Source organism: Myiozetetes cayanensis, unplaced genomic scaffold, assembly GCF_022539395.1.
Source record: "Myiozetetes cayanensis isolate MyiCay16 unplaced genomic scaffold, myiCay2020 scf12, whole genome shotgun sequence".
Taxonomy (NCBI): Eukaryota; Metazoa; Chordata; class Aves; order Passeriformes; family Tyrannidae; genus Myiozetetes; species Myiozetetes cayanensis.
The window spans coordinates 5,462,287-5,480,641 of NW_026086826.1; the positions used below are offsets into that span (position 1 = coordinate 5,462,287).

At 49.7% G+C, this 18,355-nt stretch overlaps 1 protein-coding gene across 1 annotated transcript; it reads left to right on the plus strand.

Annotated features, from left to right (window-relative positions):
• The first annotated feature begins 736 nt into the window (after positions 1-736).
• Positions 737-12,692, plus strand: LOC126635563 (cytochrome P450 4B1-like). The gene is made up of 12 exons (XM_050306922.1): positions 737-970; positions 4,893-5,037; positions 5,689-5,733; positions 6,256-6,383; positions 7,899-8,023; positions 8,141-8,292; positions 8,861-8,967; positions 9,534-9,724; positions 10,191-10,324; positions 10,938-11,002; positions 11,207-11,289; positions 11,946-12,692. The coding sequence occupies exons 1-12, from the start codon at positions 791-793 to the stop codon at positions 12,112-12,114; spliced, it is 1,524 nt and encodes a 507-aa protein (XP_050162879.1). The 5' UTR covers positions 737-790; the 3' UTR covers positions 12,115-12,692.
• The last annotated feature ends 5,663 nt before the right edge of the window (positions 12,693-18,355 follow it).

Below are 18,355 nucleotides of genomic sequence, written 5' to 3' on the forward strand. Positions count from 1 at the left end.
CGGCGCCGCGGAGCGCGCACGGCCGCGGGTTCGAGTCCCGCCCCCGGCGGGTGGGACGAGCGGTGAAGGGGGCGGTGAGGAGCAGCGGGGGCGGACACCGGGCTGGGGAGGGACACCCGGGTGATGCAGCCCGCAGCGGTTCCGTTCCGTCCCCTCGCCCCCCCAGGCTCGGCGGGGCCGTTGCTCCCGGAGTTAAGGGTGGCGGGGAAAGCGGCGTTGCCCCTCCGCCTGCCACAGAGCCGTGCCAAAGCCGCCACGGTGCCTCGGCTTACACGAGGCATCGCCAGACCCCGCCCGGTGGCGGATTCAGTGCTCTGCCTGCGGGGGAGATGCTGTCCAGCTCGGCTCTGGGATGCTGCTCCACAGTGCCGGCAGCAGGGAGGGAGGGAAGGAAGGGCGGGCGGGAGCTTTCAGTCGAGGTGCGGGATGGGAATGGATGGAGATAAAGGTGAAACCTTGCGAGGCAGGAAGATGTGGTGAAGACCTCGGGGGGAGAAATCCCAGGGCATGGTCTTTTCCTCTCTCCTCAGCCCGCAGTCCCGGCCAGGGGCGAGCCGGTGCCAGCGGCGAGGCATCGTGGGTGGGGGCAGCGGCTTCCAGCCGGTGTGGCAGCGTTCCCGCGGGATGCTCCCTTTGCCTTGCCTTGCCTTGCCTTGCCTTCCCTCCCAACAAGCGCTGCCGTGATTTGGCAGCCGCTCGGACTCTGGACCTGCCTCTCCGCCCCGCATTGGCTGGTGCCGCCGGCGCCGCGGGGACACGGGAGGCAGCGGCGGCGGCTCTCAGCGCGGCGATGAAGCTCCTGTGGCTGGGCGTGGATGTCTCCAGGGTGCTGCACCTGGCCGCCGTGTTCTGCCTGACCTGCGTGCTGCTGAAGGCCATCCAGCTGTACCACCGGCGGCGGGAGCTGCTCCGGGCGCTGGCCCCCTTCCCCGGGCACCCCACACATTGGCTCTTCGGCCACGTCCACGAGGTGGGGCAGAGCCAGGGCTGCGCTGCCGGCGGGAAGGGGGAGTGCGGCGAGAAATCTCCCCGAGGGCCGGGTGGGGGTGATGCTGGTGGGACTTGTCCCCGCGGTCTGGGAGAATTGCTTCTCCCAGTCCGGGTGTGAGTGGGAGATGGGCATCCCTTTTATCAGCCGTTCAAACTGCTTTCTCTGCCTGTGATGCTTAGAGAGCGTGGCTCACGCACGGCTCGCTCAGGCTGCTGCGGGTTGCACGGTGGAAAGGGGTGGTGGCTGGCTGGCAGGCAAAGAAAGCGGTCAAACAGTGTGGCAAGGGCAAGGTCATCCCGGGACGTGACCCGGCGTTGGTGCTGGAGGCAGCAGAGCTGCGTTGCTCTGTCCCGGAGCAGGCTGCACTGTCACCTCTCTGCTCTTCTAAAAGCCAGGGCAGGGCCGCTGCCGCTGCCCCTGCGGCGCCGAGCTGGTGCGATGCTGAGCAGATGCACGCTGCTCCCGGCATCCAGAGGCACCTTCTGTCCCTTGCCAACTTCCATGGGCCCCACGGCCAGGGGACTCAGACAGGGCACTGATCACTGTGAGTCACGTTTAAGCCCCCAAACACATCCCAAGTGTTGCATCCAGCAGAGGGGGCGTGGATCCTTGCATTAAGGTCGTGACTGACTAAACCTACGTACATAGGTGAGCCTTGTTCTGGGTACCAGTGCCATGGATGACTTACCAACCCAGATCAGCCTGCCTGCCTTGACAAACAGATTGCCACAACTCATTGGCAGCTTCATGAGGAGTAGCTGAGCTTGCTTGATGCAAAAAGCTTTTCCATACATGCTAAAGGCTGCTTAAAATCACCCTGACTTCTGCTGGGCTCTGCTGATGTCCTGCCCAGGCCAAACCTGTGGCTCATTAAATAACTGGCTCCCTGAAAAGTATCTGGGAAATCAGGAGGGGACCTCCCAGTGCTTGTCCCCATGCCGTGGCAGCCCCAATTTTGCCATGCTGGACAGGACAGGCAGTCTTTTGGCAATGTAAACATGAAGATGGGCCAGTTCAGGGCTTTGTTACACTGCCAGTTAGACTTTAAAACTGCAATTAAATAAAGTATGTTTGTTAGTTGTGACTATTTATCCTGGAAGGGCATATAACCATTTGTGCCAACCGCTTGCTCCCTTCATGGCCAGGTTGTTCATGGCTCAAACTTTACCTCAGTATTTTTTGAAGAATTTCTCTTCTGTGAATTTAGTAATTTGTTGATTAAGTGCTGCTGAATTCCCCAGAGTCCAACAGTTCATTGAGCCAGGAAGGAAACTGGCAGTGCTCTGGGCACACACTGAATACAAAGTTTGCGTGCACCTCGGAGGAGGACCTGTGAGCTGTACTCAGGGAGAGCACTGACATTTCCTCTTCTGTTGATTTAAGTGACTATTTGACAGTTTTGATTCATATCAGGTTAAAATCTCAAACATGTTAGTCATGCATTGGGTGGATCTCCTGGGATTGCATGACTTTGTTTTTCTGCTTTAAAACAGTATCAGTCTCTGCTTATCCAAACCACGCAGTAGAAATGACATTAAAATATCAGGAGAGGTTGTGTAGAGCTGTTCAGTGTCACTGCAGCAGCACAACTTTATTAAAACCCAGAGTGCCAGCTGCGAGCTGGACAAACTGACTTCCCCTGTTCAGGATTAGTGGGAAGTTGGTTAGAGGAGAGCAGGGGGTTGTCAGTCCCTCAGCAGCCCTTTGCCCACTTGTGCCCCGTGGGGAGATACCAGCCTGGTTCTGGCTGTGCACAGTGCAGCTTTGTGCTCAGATTTCAGCTCCTGTGTTTTCTCTTTAATTTGCTATCAGAGCATAGCCATTAAAAGTGCTTTTAAACCTCTTCCCAGATGCTTTTAGTGTTGGATCCGTTTCAAAACTTACATTTCAGCATGAGATTAGGCAATTATCTTTCTTCCTTGAACGTGAGTGAAGGTTATACTTCTCAAGCTTAAAAGGGAGGAAGAAGAACTGATGATAGTCTTTCATGCAGTCTGGTATCTGGAGCCCTGATTAGGGAGCAGTAGCTTTCCATTCCTCTTCCTCTGCAGCTTCCAGGACTTTACACCCAGTGCCCTGTGCCCCAGGAGTGCTTGGTGCAGCAGGTTACTCACCTTGGAGGTAACCTCTCCTCTCAGATAAACCTACCCCACACTCTACCAGCACAGGGATGGTTCTTTATAGCACACACAGAGGCCACTGCTCCAAAACCAAGGTTGGATGCAAAACCTGCTAAAATTAGGACTTCTGCCAGCAAAACTTGCTCAGCGTCTCCCAGTTACTTCCATTTATGCTTTCTGTGATTCATGATGGGAGGAAGCACAAGCAGCCGTGTCAAAGGGACTTTCACATGTTTAAGCATCTAAAGGCACCTTACCAAACCCTGCTTCTGCTGGCGTTGCTGAAGGGGTGGGTGCTAGGCAGGGCTGCCTCCTTTTATTCCAGACTTCATCCCTGCAACCAGAGAAATTGGTGGTTCTCTTTATTAAGTTCAAAATCCTGAACTTGAGCTAGAGAAACTGAAGGTGAGCCCTGTGTCATAAATGATAACTGGATGTAGTTCATCATTCTGCTGAATGTGGGAGACACACAGGATGTACTTCAGGGATCCTCCCAGCTCATGAGGAAGCACAAACCTGGTTGTGCCCTCACACAGCCTGTGCAGTGCCCTGGCAGAGACCCTGGGACTCCTGAGCATCCTCTCCAAGACAAGCCACACGTGACTGGTTATTTGATGTGGGTGATCATTTGAGTACAATCCATGTCCCTGGTTGAGAAACACCAGCCAGACTAAAGTATGAGCTGAGCTAACTCAGCACCAAAGCGACTGAGCAAATATTCACTTGATTCCATCAATAGGGTGACTTTGAGGCTGACTTCTGCACCAGTACGCTTATTTAATTAATCTTTAGGCTTCAAGTCAAAGCAGTAGTAGCTGTGTCAGCCCTAGCTTCCCCAAATCCTTCCCTCTGCATATTGGCCCAGAGTAGTTTCTGTTCAAAGCAAAAACAATTCTTACTTGGCTTTTTCTCTGTGATTTTCTTACTTTGCGTGTGACTGGGGATCTTTCTGCTGATCATTCCACTTGCTCTTTACCTATTGCCCATTTAATGTACAACAACACAGGCTGTAAAAGCAATAAAGCAGTGATTCCTTTTGAATGAACTTGCCAGTGCTGCTGATATGAATGCTGGTGCTCATGTTACTCCTCAGATTACAGTTTCCAAGACCTGGAGATAAATCTTTCCAGGAGCACTGGTTCTTTGTCGCCTATAAATTCAACTCCTGGAAATCAAAGAATTCTTAACCTAACAGTTTTAACCAGTGTTCCCTTCTCTGTACATTCTATTGGTGTCTTTGAACTCATTCTGTTGGATTTTGCTTGGACACTGGCCTTCTTCTCCACCTAAATGGCTGGAGGAAGCTGTGGCCCAGGTTTCCCAGTCAGGAGGCATCGCTGCACTGGGCAGACACAGCAGTGATGCTGTTTGCTGCTTTAGAAGTGCTGCTGTATTTTATCACAACTGCAGAGTGCTAATTGCTCAGCCATGCATTTGCACACCACAAAATGCAGAGGCTGGCTGGGGCAAATCTGTGTCTTCTTTGGGGTGGCCATGGATAAAGAGCAGATAATGTATGTGGGCTGATAGGCACCACCACTGTCCTTAAGGATGTTCTCTGTGTCAAGTGATAAGGAAGAATTATTTTATATGAGCTTTAAAAGTGACAAGCCTCTCTGCTTCTCATGTTCTGCAAACCCAGAGGAACAGCACCTTGTTCTTCCTTATCTGGTTTTGTGATCAGAAAGACCTTGAATTTTAAGACAGTGTATTAAGAGATTGGTTATTTTTTTTTTCTCCAAATCTATGTATTCTTTCTGTTTTTACTTCTCCACAATTAGTTTCTCAAGGAGGAAGAGGTGCTGGACAAGGTAGAGATCTGGGCACAGAAGTACCAACGTGCCCACCCTATGTGGTTTGGGAGTTTCTCAGCATTCCTGGTTGTCACCGATCCCGACTATGCCAAGGTTCTGTTGGCCAGAGGAGGTGAGAGATAATGCCTTCAGCTGTGGAGCAGCAACCACAGCCTGCATATTTCCCATGCCAGCCCCAAAATTCACAGCAAGGCAGGGCTTCACAGAGAGGTTTTCCTGCAGAAATCATCTAAAGGCATGGAGAGATACCCCTCCCTCATGCCGTGCCCCGGGTCTTTCAGCACAGGCCTGCAGGGCTGATCATGGACCCTCCAAATCCATTGCTGGAAAATCACACTTCCTCAAGTGCTCCTTGAAAAGTTATCTATTTGGTGCCTGACCCCAGCAAGGAAAAGACAACTGGGAGCTTGCCAGAGTCCTGGCTCCTACTGCAGAGAAGTGTCTTTAGTGCATTGGGAGAAAAGGTCCTGAGCAGTACTGTCTGGGAGGGTTAATCATTTATTACAGTGTACAGACTTTGGACTAGCAATATACTTTTTTTTCCAGTGTGGACATCTGCTTTTATATGTGTTTATTGCAGCTGGCATAGACACAGTTGTTTTGTGAAATACTGACAAGTTCTGCAGGGATGCCACTAATTTTGCTTCATACCCAAGCAAAAATGAGAGCCCAGAGGGAGCTTTCGGGTGTAAATCTGTGGGTTGATGCCACTGAAACATTTACCATTTTATTTTCTCTTTATGTTGTGTTTTTTTTTTCACAGATCCCAAGGACAACATCAGCTACAAGCACCTTGTCCCATGGATTGGTATGTATTCCCAGGGCTTTGCCTACTAGGAATAACTATGAAGTTAGTCAAAAACATGTTATAAATAAACAGCACTGTGCTTGTTCCTTAATGGAGTTATAGCTAAAAGCCCCCTGAAACTATTACATTTATTGAAAAAGGTCCTAAACAGTGCTATTTCTTTATTTTCACAGAAGGAAAGTTCAGACATATCCAATATGAGAACCACTGAGAACCACTTAACGTGTCCCTAGATAGCAAAGGTTGGTGATGGGAGGAGCTTAGATTCAGTAGAGGACTGGTCAGAAACACATCTGCTGTTCTGAACTTTCTGCTCCAGCAGTGTTGGTGTTTCTTTTCAGAGGCAGCACTGTGTCATTTTGGTGAGCAGGGCTTTGCTCAGCGCTGGCAACCCTGGAGCTGATGGCAGCAGTTCAGATAGCAGATTTAATCCTGCTCCTTGCAGGCCAGGGCTGTGTCTGCAGGCAGGTGAAAGCAGCCTGCTTGTGCCCAGCAAAGCATGCCTTGTCTGTGTTTCCCCAGGGAACGGGTTGCTGATCCTACATGGGCCAAAATGGCACCAGCATCGGAAGCTCCTGACTCCAGGGTTTCATTACGACGTCTTGAAACCATACGTGGCCCTGATGGCAGAGTCTACTAACGTGATGCTGGTAGGACTCACATCTTATGCTCCTCTCTCTGCCCTGTTTTCTTTTCCCTGATCATGACTGGCTAGCAGGGAAGTGCTGGAGCAGGGTTTTCTTTACCTGGTATTTGTAAGGACACTGTGCCCTGACAGTCAGTCTTTCTGAGCCACCACAAATCCCTGCCCGTGAGTTGGAAGGAATGGGCAGGTTGAGCCTCCCTGCAGTGGCAATGTCTCTGGTACTGCCTTGGGATCTGTGGCTGAGATTTGAGGATTAATGTTACTGCCATCCTCAAACTGTGCATGCTCTCAGTCCCAGCTGCAACTCCTTTTAAGGTGTTTTTTATAAATGAGGAATTGAAGTAAATAAAGGTTCATAATAAATCCTGAAAATACAAAAGTTGGAGCAGAGGTGTGCTGTCACTAAGAATAGAAGGTATTATTTGTTGTCAGCATACCCATGACTGGATTGCAATCCCTGCATTGCCTCATACACAGTGAATCTGCACTGTTGTTCCATCCATTGGTGCTGGACACAAAGGAAACCAGTATGAATCACAGGCAAAGGGCACCAGGGTTTGTGCATGTGAACTGGCAGGAGTCTGGGTGCTGGATCTATTCCTTCTCGTTTGCCTCCCTCACTCCAGCCTCCCCAGCATCAAATGGATCCTGGCTGGATCCCTTCCACTGGCCCAGTGAGCAGCCAGGAGCCAGGAGAGCATTTGCAATGCACTCAAGTGCCCGGGAGTTCAGAATTCCTTGCTGACAGTGCAGAAGTGCCTATTGTGGGAGCCTCTGCCACCAGGTGGCAATCGTTGTATGTGCTAGGGACATGCATCTGTCCGTATAAGCCTGGTTTTCATGCTGTGGAAGCTCAGATCTGTGCTCTTCCCTCTCCTCCCTTTCTCAGCTTTTAAGTCCACTGGTTCCTTACAGCCACGAAAGGACAGAGGATTCAACATCACCTCATGTCTGCCAGGCAAGAGAGACACTATTTATAGTTTCCCTAGGGATCCCCTATGGAAGGGGTTGAGCAAGTGCTCCCATGTTATATGCTGGAAAAACACAGTGGCAGAGGGACTGTGTGACAGAGAAAAAACCCTTGGACCAAAGTTTGCATCTTCAGCACCAAACTCGTGTGCTTGAGAACAGACCCAGTGAAGCCCAGTGTCAACATATGCTGCTCTTGTGCAGAAAATGCACTGCATCCTCAGAAAGACTTTGGTAGCACATCCCATCACCCAGAAATGCACCTGTCCTGGGCTTCTCCAGGGTGCCCTTGCCCCAGGGCAGGGTGTACCAGCACTCACCACTCCCCTGATCCAAGAATAGCAGTTGCCTGAGGCACACTTGTATTAACCATCCCACTCTTGGCTTCTCTTCTCCAGGATTTTGATGTCAGCTAAGGGATCCACTTCTTTTTATTTTTTCTATTTTTCTGGGATGTATCCCTGTCTGAGCACTCATTTAACTAGAGTGGGACTGCAGATCATGCAGAACTGACCCTTGCCTTCTCATTTCTCTCTGCTTTGTGCCTTAGGATAAATGGGAAAAGCTGATCACAGATGGAAAACCAGTGGAGCTCTTTGAGCATGTCAGCTTGATGACTCTCGATAGCATCATGAAATGTGCCTTCAGTTGTCACAGCAACTGCCAGACCAACAGGTCAGTGCTGGCTGCCCCAAACCCTGGCAGGAAGTTTGCAGCTCAGAAGGGAAATGGGCAAATTCCTTGTCACGGTGGTCCCGAATTTACAAGCATCCACCATTCCCCTCTCCCCAGGGAAAACGCCTACATCCAGGCTGTCTACGACCTCTGCCACATGGTGGATCAGCGTCTCCGCATCTTCCCCTACCACAACGACATCATTTACTGGCTCAGCCCCCACGGATTTCAGTTCAGGAAGGCCTGCCGGATCGCTCATGACCACACAGGTACTCCCTGCCTTCATCCTCTCCCAAAGCTTTCAAGCAGGGTGAGTGATGTCTGCCCAGAGGCAATGAAGTTGCCTCCTTGGCCGTGCCCTGATCCTGCCCGGAGGTTCAGGTCTGGGATCCATCAGCTTGGAGCGGTGGTCTGATCAAGGCATGAAGCAAGGAGGTCTCGCAGCTCCTGGGTTATTAAACTGGAGAAACAAAGGAATTCCCCTCTGGGAACACTCCTGCTAAATGACCAGGGACCGGTGAGACAAGGCATGGGCACTGCAGGCAACACCCATGCAAGGAAGGATTTTCTTTTCCTAGCCAGGTGTGACTTTAATGCATGAAGGGTGTGTAAAATAGGCTGAGAAGCCTGTGGGGGACAAAAAAGTTTGCAGAGAAGGATGGCCATGTGCATGGCATTTGCTGCTGAAAATGCCAAACTGCCTGGATGCAGAAGCACATGTCAAATGCATTGTGGACTGAGCAGTGGTCACCCCCTTGGGTGAGCTTTGCGTTTGAAGGATGATTTTGCAGCCTGGCATCTCCTTCCCTGCTGAACTTTTAACTCTTTCTCCCCCAGATAAGGTGATCAACGAGAGAAAGGAATCCCTAAAGGATGAACGGGAATTTGAAAAGATCCAGAAGAAGAGACATTTGGACTTCTTGGACATTCTGCTGTGTGCCAAAGTGAGTGATGAGGAGCGTGTGCGTGGCTTGGCACAGGGTGCAAAAGCCAGTCAGTCTTCACAGGGGTTCCACAAACCACCAGAGACCCTCAAGATGGCACAAGCCATTAAAAGAATTATTCCAGTCCTGCCCAGTTGAGGAAGGGCCAAGGTGATCCAATTTTCCATCACTGAAATTCTGGTAGTGTCTTTTTGGGAATACAACATGCAGAGAGATTTTGTAGTCCGGGTAGTTTAATGTGGGAGGATAAAGAGATTTGTAAGTGAAGGGAAAGGGGCCCTGAACTCAGTGCAAAAAGACACTGGTTTCATTTATATGTATCCCATGTGCATCATCATACCCCTTTGCAATAGCTGAAGGAATATATTAGTCCCTCCTGAAATATTTATATGTATTTTATATATATATACATATATGTTTATATATTTATGTATTGCATATATACACATATATAAATATATGTGTGTGTGTGTCACTACAATATATATAATCTAGGTATTATATATTTAATATATTTATATACATTTTATATTTATGGGCCACTGAGAGTGTCTCTGGTCTGTTAGGATGAGAATGGAGCTGCGCTGTCCAATGAGGACCTGCGTGCCGAGGTGGACACATTCATGTTTGAGGGCCACGATACCACAGCCAGTGGGATCTCCTGGCTCTTCTACTGCCTGGCATCACACCCTGAGCACCAGGCACGGTGCCGGGAGGAGATCCAGGGCATCCTGGGGGACCGGGAGACAATTCAGTGGTAAAGTTGCACGTTTCCTCAGCTGGTAGCTTTTTTCCTGTCGCTGCCATTTCTGAGTGAGCAATATCTTCAAAGCTCAACGGCTGGGGTGCTAAAGGTTGCTGCATGCACAGGGGCTCCATAGGATGGAGCAGATTCTGCATTCTTCAGCTAAATCTGCCACACTGGGAGGGACATTCTGGATGCCATACCAAGTCCTGGGCCACCAGCATTGCTCTTTGCTGCCACAGGGCATCATAGTCATAGCTTTTCACCTTTCGCTGTCACTTTGCACTTGAGTTTGTTCAGAGGTTGTTCAGAGGTGTCCTGGCACCCCCAGCTTGCAGCAGCCTCTGGCTGGACGTTGTGGGTCCCCCTGTACACCCTGTCTGCTGCAAGGGGATCTGCTCAGAGGGTTGGGACAAGGGGCCTCCCAGCACAGGGCAGCAGGAGGAGTGTGGGGCTCAGCCTGCCTCTGCCCCAACAGGGAGGACCTGAGCAAGATGACTTACAGCACCATGTGCATCAAGGAGAGCCTTCGCCTTTACCCACCCGTGCCTGGTGTGTCCCGGCAGCTCAGCAAACCCATCACCTTCCCTGATGGAAGCACCTTGCCAGAAGGTCTGTAAATCCCATTCCCACTTCGCAAAACTGCGCTCTCAGACATCAGCTGCATCCCCGCTTCCTGTGGCAGAGCCAAGGGGACAGTCCTGCCTCTGTGACCTGCTCCTTGCAGGCACAGATGTTCAGACAAGGCTATGCAGATGGTGGCATCCTGTTGATGGACTGAGGTCTGGGCTGTACAGCAGCATCCCCGTGATGTCCTTCCTGTCACCATCGCTGTAGGGCAGCCATGCCTGTGCCGAGTCCCTTCTCTTCCTGGCCAAGCACAGGCTCATGGTTTACCTCTCGGCAAATGGTACAAGGGGACAGGGACTGGTCCCATGCCAAGTTGCATGCAGGAATTGTCCTGTGCTGCTGTTTTGTTTCTCTGATTCAGCACAATGGGGGGAGCAATGTGCTGGTGCCTTCCTTGTTTCTGCTGGTTGGCTGCTTACAGCTAAACAAATGGAAATTGTCTAGTTTTTCTCTGATACAATGACAAAACTCTCATAGGTTTCCAGCTGACAGATAAGACCACAATGATTTAGACAGACCTTTGAGTGAGCATGCTGCAACCTTCCTTTATTTTCTTTGTCAGTGAGCCCTTTTCTCCTCCTTGATTGCTTTACAGGCACCGTTGCTGCAGTAAGCATTTACCTCATTCACAGGAACCCTGAAATATGGAAAGATCCTTTGGTGAGCTTTTCTTTGCCCTTCTCATGACTTTTCCCCTTTATGCTGTACCTCTTCCCATGTCCTCTTCCCCTGCTAGCAGGAGAGCAGAATTCTCCTTCCAAGGGGCTCTTCAGAAATTAAGGGGTGTCACGTTTCTGAAGATACCGGTCAGTACCGTGTTCCTTAAATAATCGCTTGTTCTCGCTGCATGTTCTTCATTTTCAGGTGTTTGACCCTTTCCGGTTTTCCCCAGAGAACGTCTCTGGCAGGCACTCTCACGCCTTTCTGCCTTTTTCTGCTGGAATGAGGTAAAGTGAATTGAGCAGTGAAGGAGTGGTGGGCAGAGGCCACCACCTGCAGTCCTGGCCCTGCAGCGTTAAACAGTTCACGAGCAGATAACAAGCATTTGTGCTGCAGAGGGGTTCTGATACCAGCAGGCAAAATGGGAAAGCAACACTACCATGCCCCTTTTGGGGACAGGGAGCTGGATCCCTAAGCTGTGGATCATCCTGCTGGTGTCATGTGGGGAGCTTGCAGCATTCTGAGCTCATCTGCTCTCCTTCTCTCCTTGATGCAGAGACCCTATCCCATGCTCCCACCCTTTGATTCCCCCTCTCCCCTTCTCCCAGTCCTTCCCTTTACCCTGTGCTAACCCTGCCAAGACAAACACACTGCAGACCCTTCCTGCTTGGAGACCAACCACCTCATCTCTGCTGACCTCTTGTTTGCCTTCCCCATCTCCCTCCTGCTCCATGCTCATTGGACACAAATTCCTGAACTCCCACTGCTCCCCCAGATTCCTCCTGCTCACCCCACGCCCCTGCTTTCACTACCCAAAACACTGCCTGGAGTCTCCCCGAGCTGCAGAGGGGAAGAAGGTTGTGTGAGGGGTCTGGGATTGGCCCCAGGGGTTTGGTGTGCCCAGCACTAAGGTGGAGTTGGCTGAGCTGCTGTTCTACCACAGGAACTGCATCGGGCAGCAGTTTGCCATGAACGAGATGAAGGTGGCACTGGCTCTGACCCTGCTCCGCTTCGAGCTCTTGCCTGACCCTGCCAATCCTCCCCTCAAAATAACTCGGATCATTCTTCGCTCCAAGAACGGGATTCACCTGTATCTAAAGAAAATCCGCTGACGCCGGAAAACATCTTACCTTCACCAGAGGGAGGGACCAAGCAGATGATGGGACAAGGTTTCTCTGGGGCAAAAGTGCAGGGCAGGATTTGGGAATGAGGATTCCTGATTTCTGTGCTTCCACCAGCTGAAAGCCCTTTCCAGGCTGGGCCAAGGTAGCTGGGATGACACTGCACAGACCCACTGCCATCTGCTCCAGAGCACTGATCTCAGAGCAGTCAGGCATGGCCATGCTGTCTGTCCCCTTACCCTGCCACAAGGGCTGGCCTGGCCTGGGAACATCTGCAGGTCCCACCAGCTTCCTTCTTAACAAATCCTGCCTTCACACTCGTGTCCTGTCCAAATCTGTGACCATTTCCAGCCCTGCTCCGTCGTCAGCACCTTCCTCAGTGCCTAGAGGGCAGCCCTCCTCTCCTGCAGCAGGGACAGCCCATGGTAGACCTCTGTCTCACTTCTCACACTCAGTGTGTGCCTCTGTTTTGCTGAAAGCACTGATTCCAGTTTGGGCTCTGAAATTCTGCCCCAACTGCAAAATATTCTGTAATTTTTGTCTTAATAAACCAATAATTTTTCCTGCAACAGCAGCTGTGTTGTTTATATTGCTGATGCTTGCCTGCTTCATCACAAATGCAATGTAAAATGCCTTTAGAAATGGGGGATAGAGAGAAAGCTCGTGACTAGCAAGAGACCACCCTGAATATCACACATAAAACTGTGAAATCCCAAATTCTGCTGTTGCAGTTATCATCCCAGTGATGTCAGCTGTGGTTCCAGCATCGTGAGCAGGCTGCTGTGCAGTAAGACATCAGCTGAGTTCACACAGCTCTCCTCTGCAGATGCCAGCTCTGCAGGGATGTGCAGGGTCAGTTCAGGAAAACACCTGCAGGCTCCAGCTGCCTGTTCCCTCTTCAGGCACAAGGTGCAGCTCTCGAGTTGAAATCAGAATTATCCTTGCAATGGAGGGAGACAGAGTGTGCTTACTAAAATGTAAAATGTTATGAGACTACAAGACAGCACGAGCTCTTTGGAGGGACATACCAGGATACAAAATTATCTTGATAAATTGAAAAACTGCTGAAGTAAATGGGATATGAGTCCATAAGCACAAGAGCAGGCGGGGGCATTGCACAAAACCGAGAGAAGAAATGACTGAAAGGCAACAATCTCTCCAAAGGGTATTCTGTAGATATAGAGACTGAAAAGGTAATATGAATCAATAATATCCTGCTGTTGCAATCAAAGCAAACATCGTACTTGGATGTATAAACACAAATATTTCTCAAAAATTTTTCAATTGCATCTCTTTCACTAGAAGAAATGAGACAGTGTCCTTCAACCCTCTTTGGAGATTTAAGTATAAAGGCAACAGCATTTTCTCCAAGATTACATAACCTAAAGTGCAAAAGGAGAAAATTTTTAATCAAAATAACTAAAGTCCCTGGAAGCAAATTACATAAATCTCTGTATTGGATGCAATTTTCTTTTAAAGGTAAGATTTGAAAAAAATACCACCTAAAGAGGAGTGGACCTTGGCATTCAAATGTGAAACATTAAAGCAAGAGCATCTAATGAGCAAGAGCAAAGGCTGAAATCATAGTGTACCCACTGAAAGGGTGTAGGTTAAAAGGGATCAGACTAGGGGAGCTTGGCATAACAGTCCTCATGTAGATAAATAGCAGCTGCTAAATTGAATTTAGGTATATGATACAGATTACAGAGCACTCCCTAAGGCTCCTTAAGTCCTGACATTGCTTACCTGGGAAATCTGCATTTTCAAAGGTTTTAAGAGCTGATCAATGTTTTTATGGTATAATCCAAATGCCCAAAGAAGGCAATTGGTGTGGTGTAAGGCTCAGGCAGGGTACCCCTGGTCTGGTTTTTGGGAGTGGACTGAATCAGGGGTAGAGGAAAACCTGCACTGCTGCTTTCCCAGATGGATCATCCAACACCTGAATGTTCCTGGCCTTGGGATGGAAAAGCCTGACTTCTCCCATCTTCACCCTGTTCAGCCATTGTCCCCCTCGTGAGTTTTGGGATTCGCTAAAAATCTGCCTCTTTGTATCTGAAGAGGGAAAGGAAAGATGCTCTGCAGCATTCTCATCTCCCTCTCTGTATTATGCTTGTGGCTTCTTCTCAGGAGAAGGGAGCAGAGCCTGGTTCCCTCTGCAGCCCAAACCCAACATAAAATCTGCTCACAAAGCTCTCCTTGGTGCTAACACCCTCCAAGGCACACTCTTCTAAATAACAACACACATGGCAGCAGCCCAGCTCCCAGTTTTCCCGAGCCACGTGGGTCAGCACTGCATGCCAGGCCAGCTCTGCATGGCAGGCCAGCCAGCCTGCATCCCACACCCTGCATCCTGCATCCCACATCCCATATCCTGCATCCTGCATCATCCCACAGTTTGCATCCCACACCCCATATCTCATATCCTGCATCCTGCATTCCGCATCCTGTGTCATCTCACGTCCTGCATCACACATCACCCATGGCTGCTCTGCTGCTGAACTGGACAGCTGGGCTGAGACTGCAACAGGAGTTCTGGAGCTACTGTGTCCCAGTGCCAGAGCAAGCCAGATCTTTCCAGAATGAATCCTGAGAGTGCTTCGCCACAAATCTCCCTTTCCATCCTAGATATTAGAGACATGGTAGCAATAAAAAGATCTGGTCACATGGGATGTGTCGCTCAGAGCAATAAAGACGGTCAAGGACTAGCTGCAGAGAGGTTACCTCATTCTTTGATCCTTCCCTACTTCCTGCAGAAAGGGTAATTGCAGAGACCATGGCTGATCTTGGACTGATTCAGACCTTCAGATAACTAATTTAACAAGAACTCATGACAGGGGCTGTGCAGGGTGCAACGGGACAAGTCTTTGTGTCGGTTCAAAACATCTTGGATTTTTCTCATTGCAGCAGCTCGGTCTTTCAACGGCGGCAGAGCAAAGATGTCACCTATTCCCGCAGTTATTCCCTTCCCCACAGACTGCCATCACCACTGTGCAGCCACATCCCAGTCAAGTGAAGGTGCCTGTCCATCACAGTCTGCTGGAGGCACTTTCCCCGGTGCTGCCAGGCGGGCGTGATGGAAGCGGCAAAGCCAGCAGGGAGAGCAGTTGGCTCACACCACCGGGAATGCAGTCCCTGCACAGGACCCACGCTGCTCTCCAGGCAAATTCGTTATCAGATGGTGCCAGCAATTTCCATCTAAACCCCACTGGGATTTTGCACTGGAAGCAGCCTGTAAATTAAATAAGTATTGCAACATATTTTTTAGACAGCTGTATTAAATGCTTCCAGATATACATTCATCCTCAAGACACGTGTGGTCAGATGGGATCCAGGCAGCTTGCATTACCCTGCAACACTTGCTGGGCTCTTGCCATGATTTTCTCATCTATCATGTGTTTGGAAGCTTGAAATGTTTTTTTGGGGTTTTTTTTTGCACTACAGCTACATTTCATCTGTCAGCACTAAGTGCTGCAGGAACACACAGCGACAGATGGGCCTGGACTCTTCTTCCTATCTGAATAAACACAGGCACAAACAGGGAAAGCAGCTGTGCAAGGTCATGCTCTGGGGCACAGCACCTATTTGCCACCTAAATGTCACCTGTTCAATAAACCAGTTCTCCTGCAATGCATGTCAACAGTAGGAGTTAAATCTGTGAGGAAGATCCCCTTCTTCTCTTTAGGTGTCTAAAGTGGAGAAATTACCAAGACTCAGAAAGCAACTTCCACAGCCTGCTGTGTCCATGGTTGTGATATGGGATGGAAATTCTACAGTGTAATGGGTTTTTCTAATGTTGATGGCCTGGCCTGTCATGGCCCCACTGCCATCACCTGGACATCCACAGCATCGAGCTATGGCCCCAGAGGCTCTTTGCAAATGTTTGACAACTTTCCAAGTGTCCTTTAACACCCAACAGCAGTTTCACCAGCCTAAAATTTCCAGAAGCTCAAGCCAAGCCTCTGATAACCCTGCCAGCCTCCCCAGACTCCTCTGGCTATCAGAGGACCCTTGTTCCTGCTTTTTTCATGCTGAGATCTTCTTTTGGAGTCCTCTACTTTCAGGACTCAGAGAAGCAACAGGGCTATAGACTCTCCTAGTGCTAACAAATTGTTCTGGCCTTGTTCCAAGCCCTTACCATGACCAAAACAGTGCTACCCCCTTTCACTTTTCTCCAGTTGCAGCTCTGCAGTCACTTCACTTTCCCATTGGAACTTCTTGCAGAGGTTTCTCTTCTGCAAAAACTTCTGAGTTATCTTCCCCAGGCTGTGCCAAAGAGTGCTAAAGAGTGTTCACAGCCTCTCTTGCTGTGAAAACTCTGAAATATATGAGAAAGGCTTTTCTCCCCCCTCCACCAGTGAATCATAGAATGCAGAGGCTGGAGGCTGGATTAAGCACTCAGTTTTGCTGTCACCCAAGCACAGATTCTTGCTCCAAATCCCTATAAATGTGGGTTCAGCCACGCTGTTCCCTGTGTTCCCTCCATATCATCTCAGTGCTTCACATCTCACTTGACCTTCAAGACAACCCAAATCCTTTGACTCCTCACTCAAGAGTTGTTTCTGGTTATTTTATAACTATGAGGGAGCCAGTTCAGTAAAAATTGACCTTGTTCAGTAACCCATGGTCAAACCCACTGTACAGGGACTTTGTCACCACTGAGAATTTATGTGTTGCTATAAAAGTCTGATATGTGCCTGCACCAGCAAATCCATTCACTGGCCTGGCCCCTCCACCCGTGGGTTTTTGGGGTATTTATGAACTATTTTGTAACTGATTGCTGAAAGGTGCCAGCCAGACCCAGATCAGTCAGTCTGGTGATTAAGTGCCACAGATCATGCTTCACTGGCACTGGCCAAAGGCTCAACTCTCAGACCTTCCTGTTTTCCTTATGCAGACCTTGTAAGGCACTCAGCTACATAATTGGCTTTATGAGTATGCTGCAGGTCTTCACATGAGAGACCCACAACAACAATCCCACCTTCCAATGTCCTCAGCCCCATGGAGCTCCCCATCTCCTCCCTCCCTTCCATAGACCCAGGCAAGGCAAGACAAGGGAGGGCTGTTTTAGGCCATTTTAGAGCTGGTTGAGAGGAAAAAGAGCCTGGAGGGGGGACAGCTTCAGGGCATGATGCACTGGAGATGGGGAATGGGGTGTCTCAGCACATGCCCCTTGAACCTGACTTCAGAGTTAACCCCAAGAGCACATCAGTTTTGTCCAAACTCTCTGTAACATTGCTCTCCTCGCACCATTCGCTTGCCCAGCTTATTTAGGTCAGCCCCACATTTTGAGGGCAGTTTGCAGAGCCACAGATCTGATTCAGACAGCCCACAAGTGGCTCTTTGAGCTGCATGTTCACCCTTCTCCTTAGGTAGGTAAGAAGCATCAGTGGGAGCCTCCCAGTGGGCTGCAACCCACCTGCTTTTCAGCCAGCTGGCCAGTGAGCCTGCACTGCCTCCTCTCCTGGTGGAAACCCCCTAATCACTGTGCTGCAAGACAGGCACAGGACAAAAGGAAGAGCTAGAAGTACTAGAAGTGTCCCAAATGTACCTGCTACACCTTCCATGGCCATGAGGTCCCTGAAGTCATGTGCTCCTGCTCAGGAGTGTAAAACTGTAAATGGAAAACAGGGTCCCTCATGCTCTGGCTGCAGCCAAATCCTTCCCTAAGAAATGCCTAACCTGAAAGATTGCAGCGTTCAGCCTCCTAAAGATTAGCCTTTATCTCTCCTCTGAACTTTTGCACAGATCCAGCTGGTTTGGCATAATGAGATACACCAACCTTCATGAAGATGGCCAAGTGTGTGAAAAGCTAACGCTGCTCAGTGCAATGCCTGCCAGAGGTCTTCTCCGAGGCAACAAAAGGAGTGTGTCAGTGACTGACAGGGAGAAAGCAGGATGACTAATGGCAGGCAGAAAATATATCCCTTTTCCTCTACTTCCCAGTCTGAAGACCCAGAGAAACCATCCCAATGTATGTCATATGAGTCCAGTCCAGGGGACAGTCACATTGTGGAGCTGAAGAACAGTGTTAGGACAGGGCTCAAGCAACCAAAGCACCCAGGTCTGGGGAGATAAAAGAGCTGCTGTAATACTCTTTTCAATGCTCACTTCTGTCATGTTAACAAAAGCCCTATGCCATGTGGACAGCTGTAGTGTTGAGTGGGTCACCTTATCCCAGCTGAGGAACTTACACAACTACTATTTCTAGGAAAGTGCCAAAGAAACTTACTGT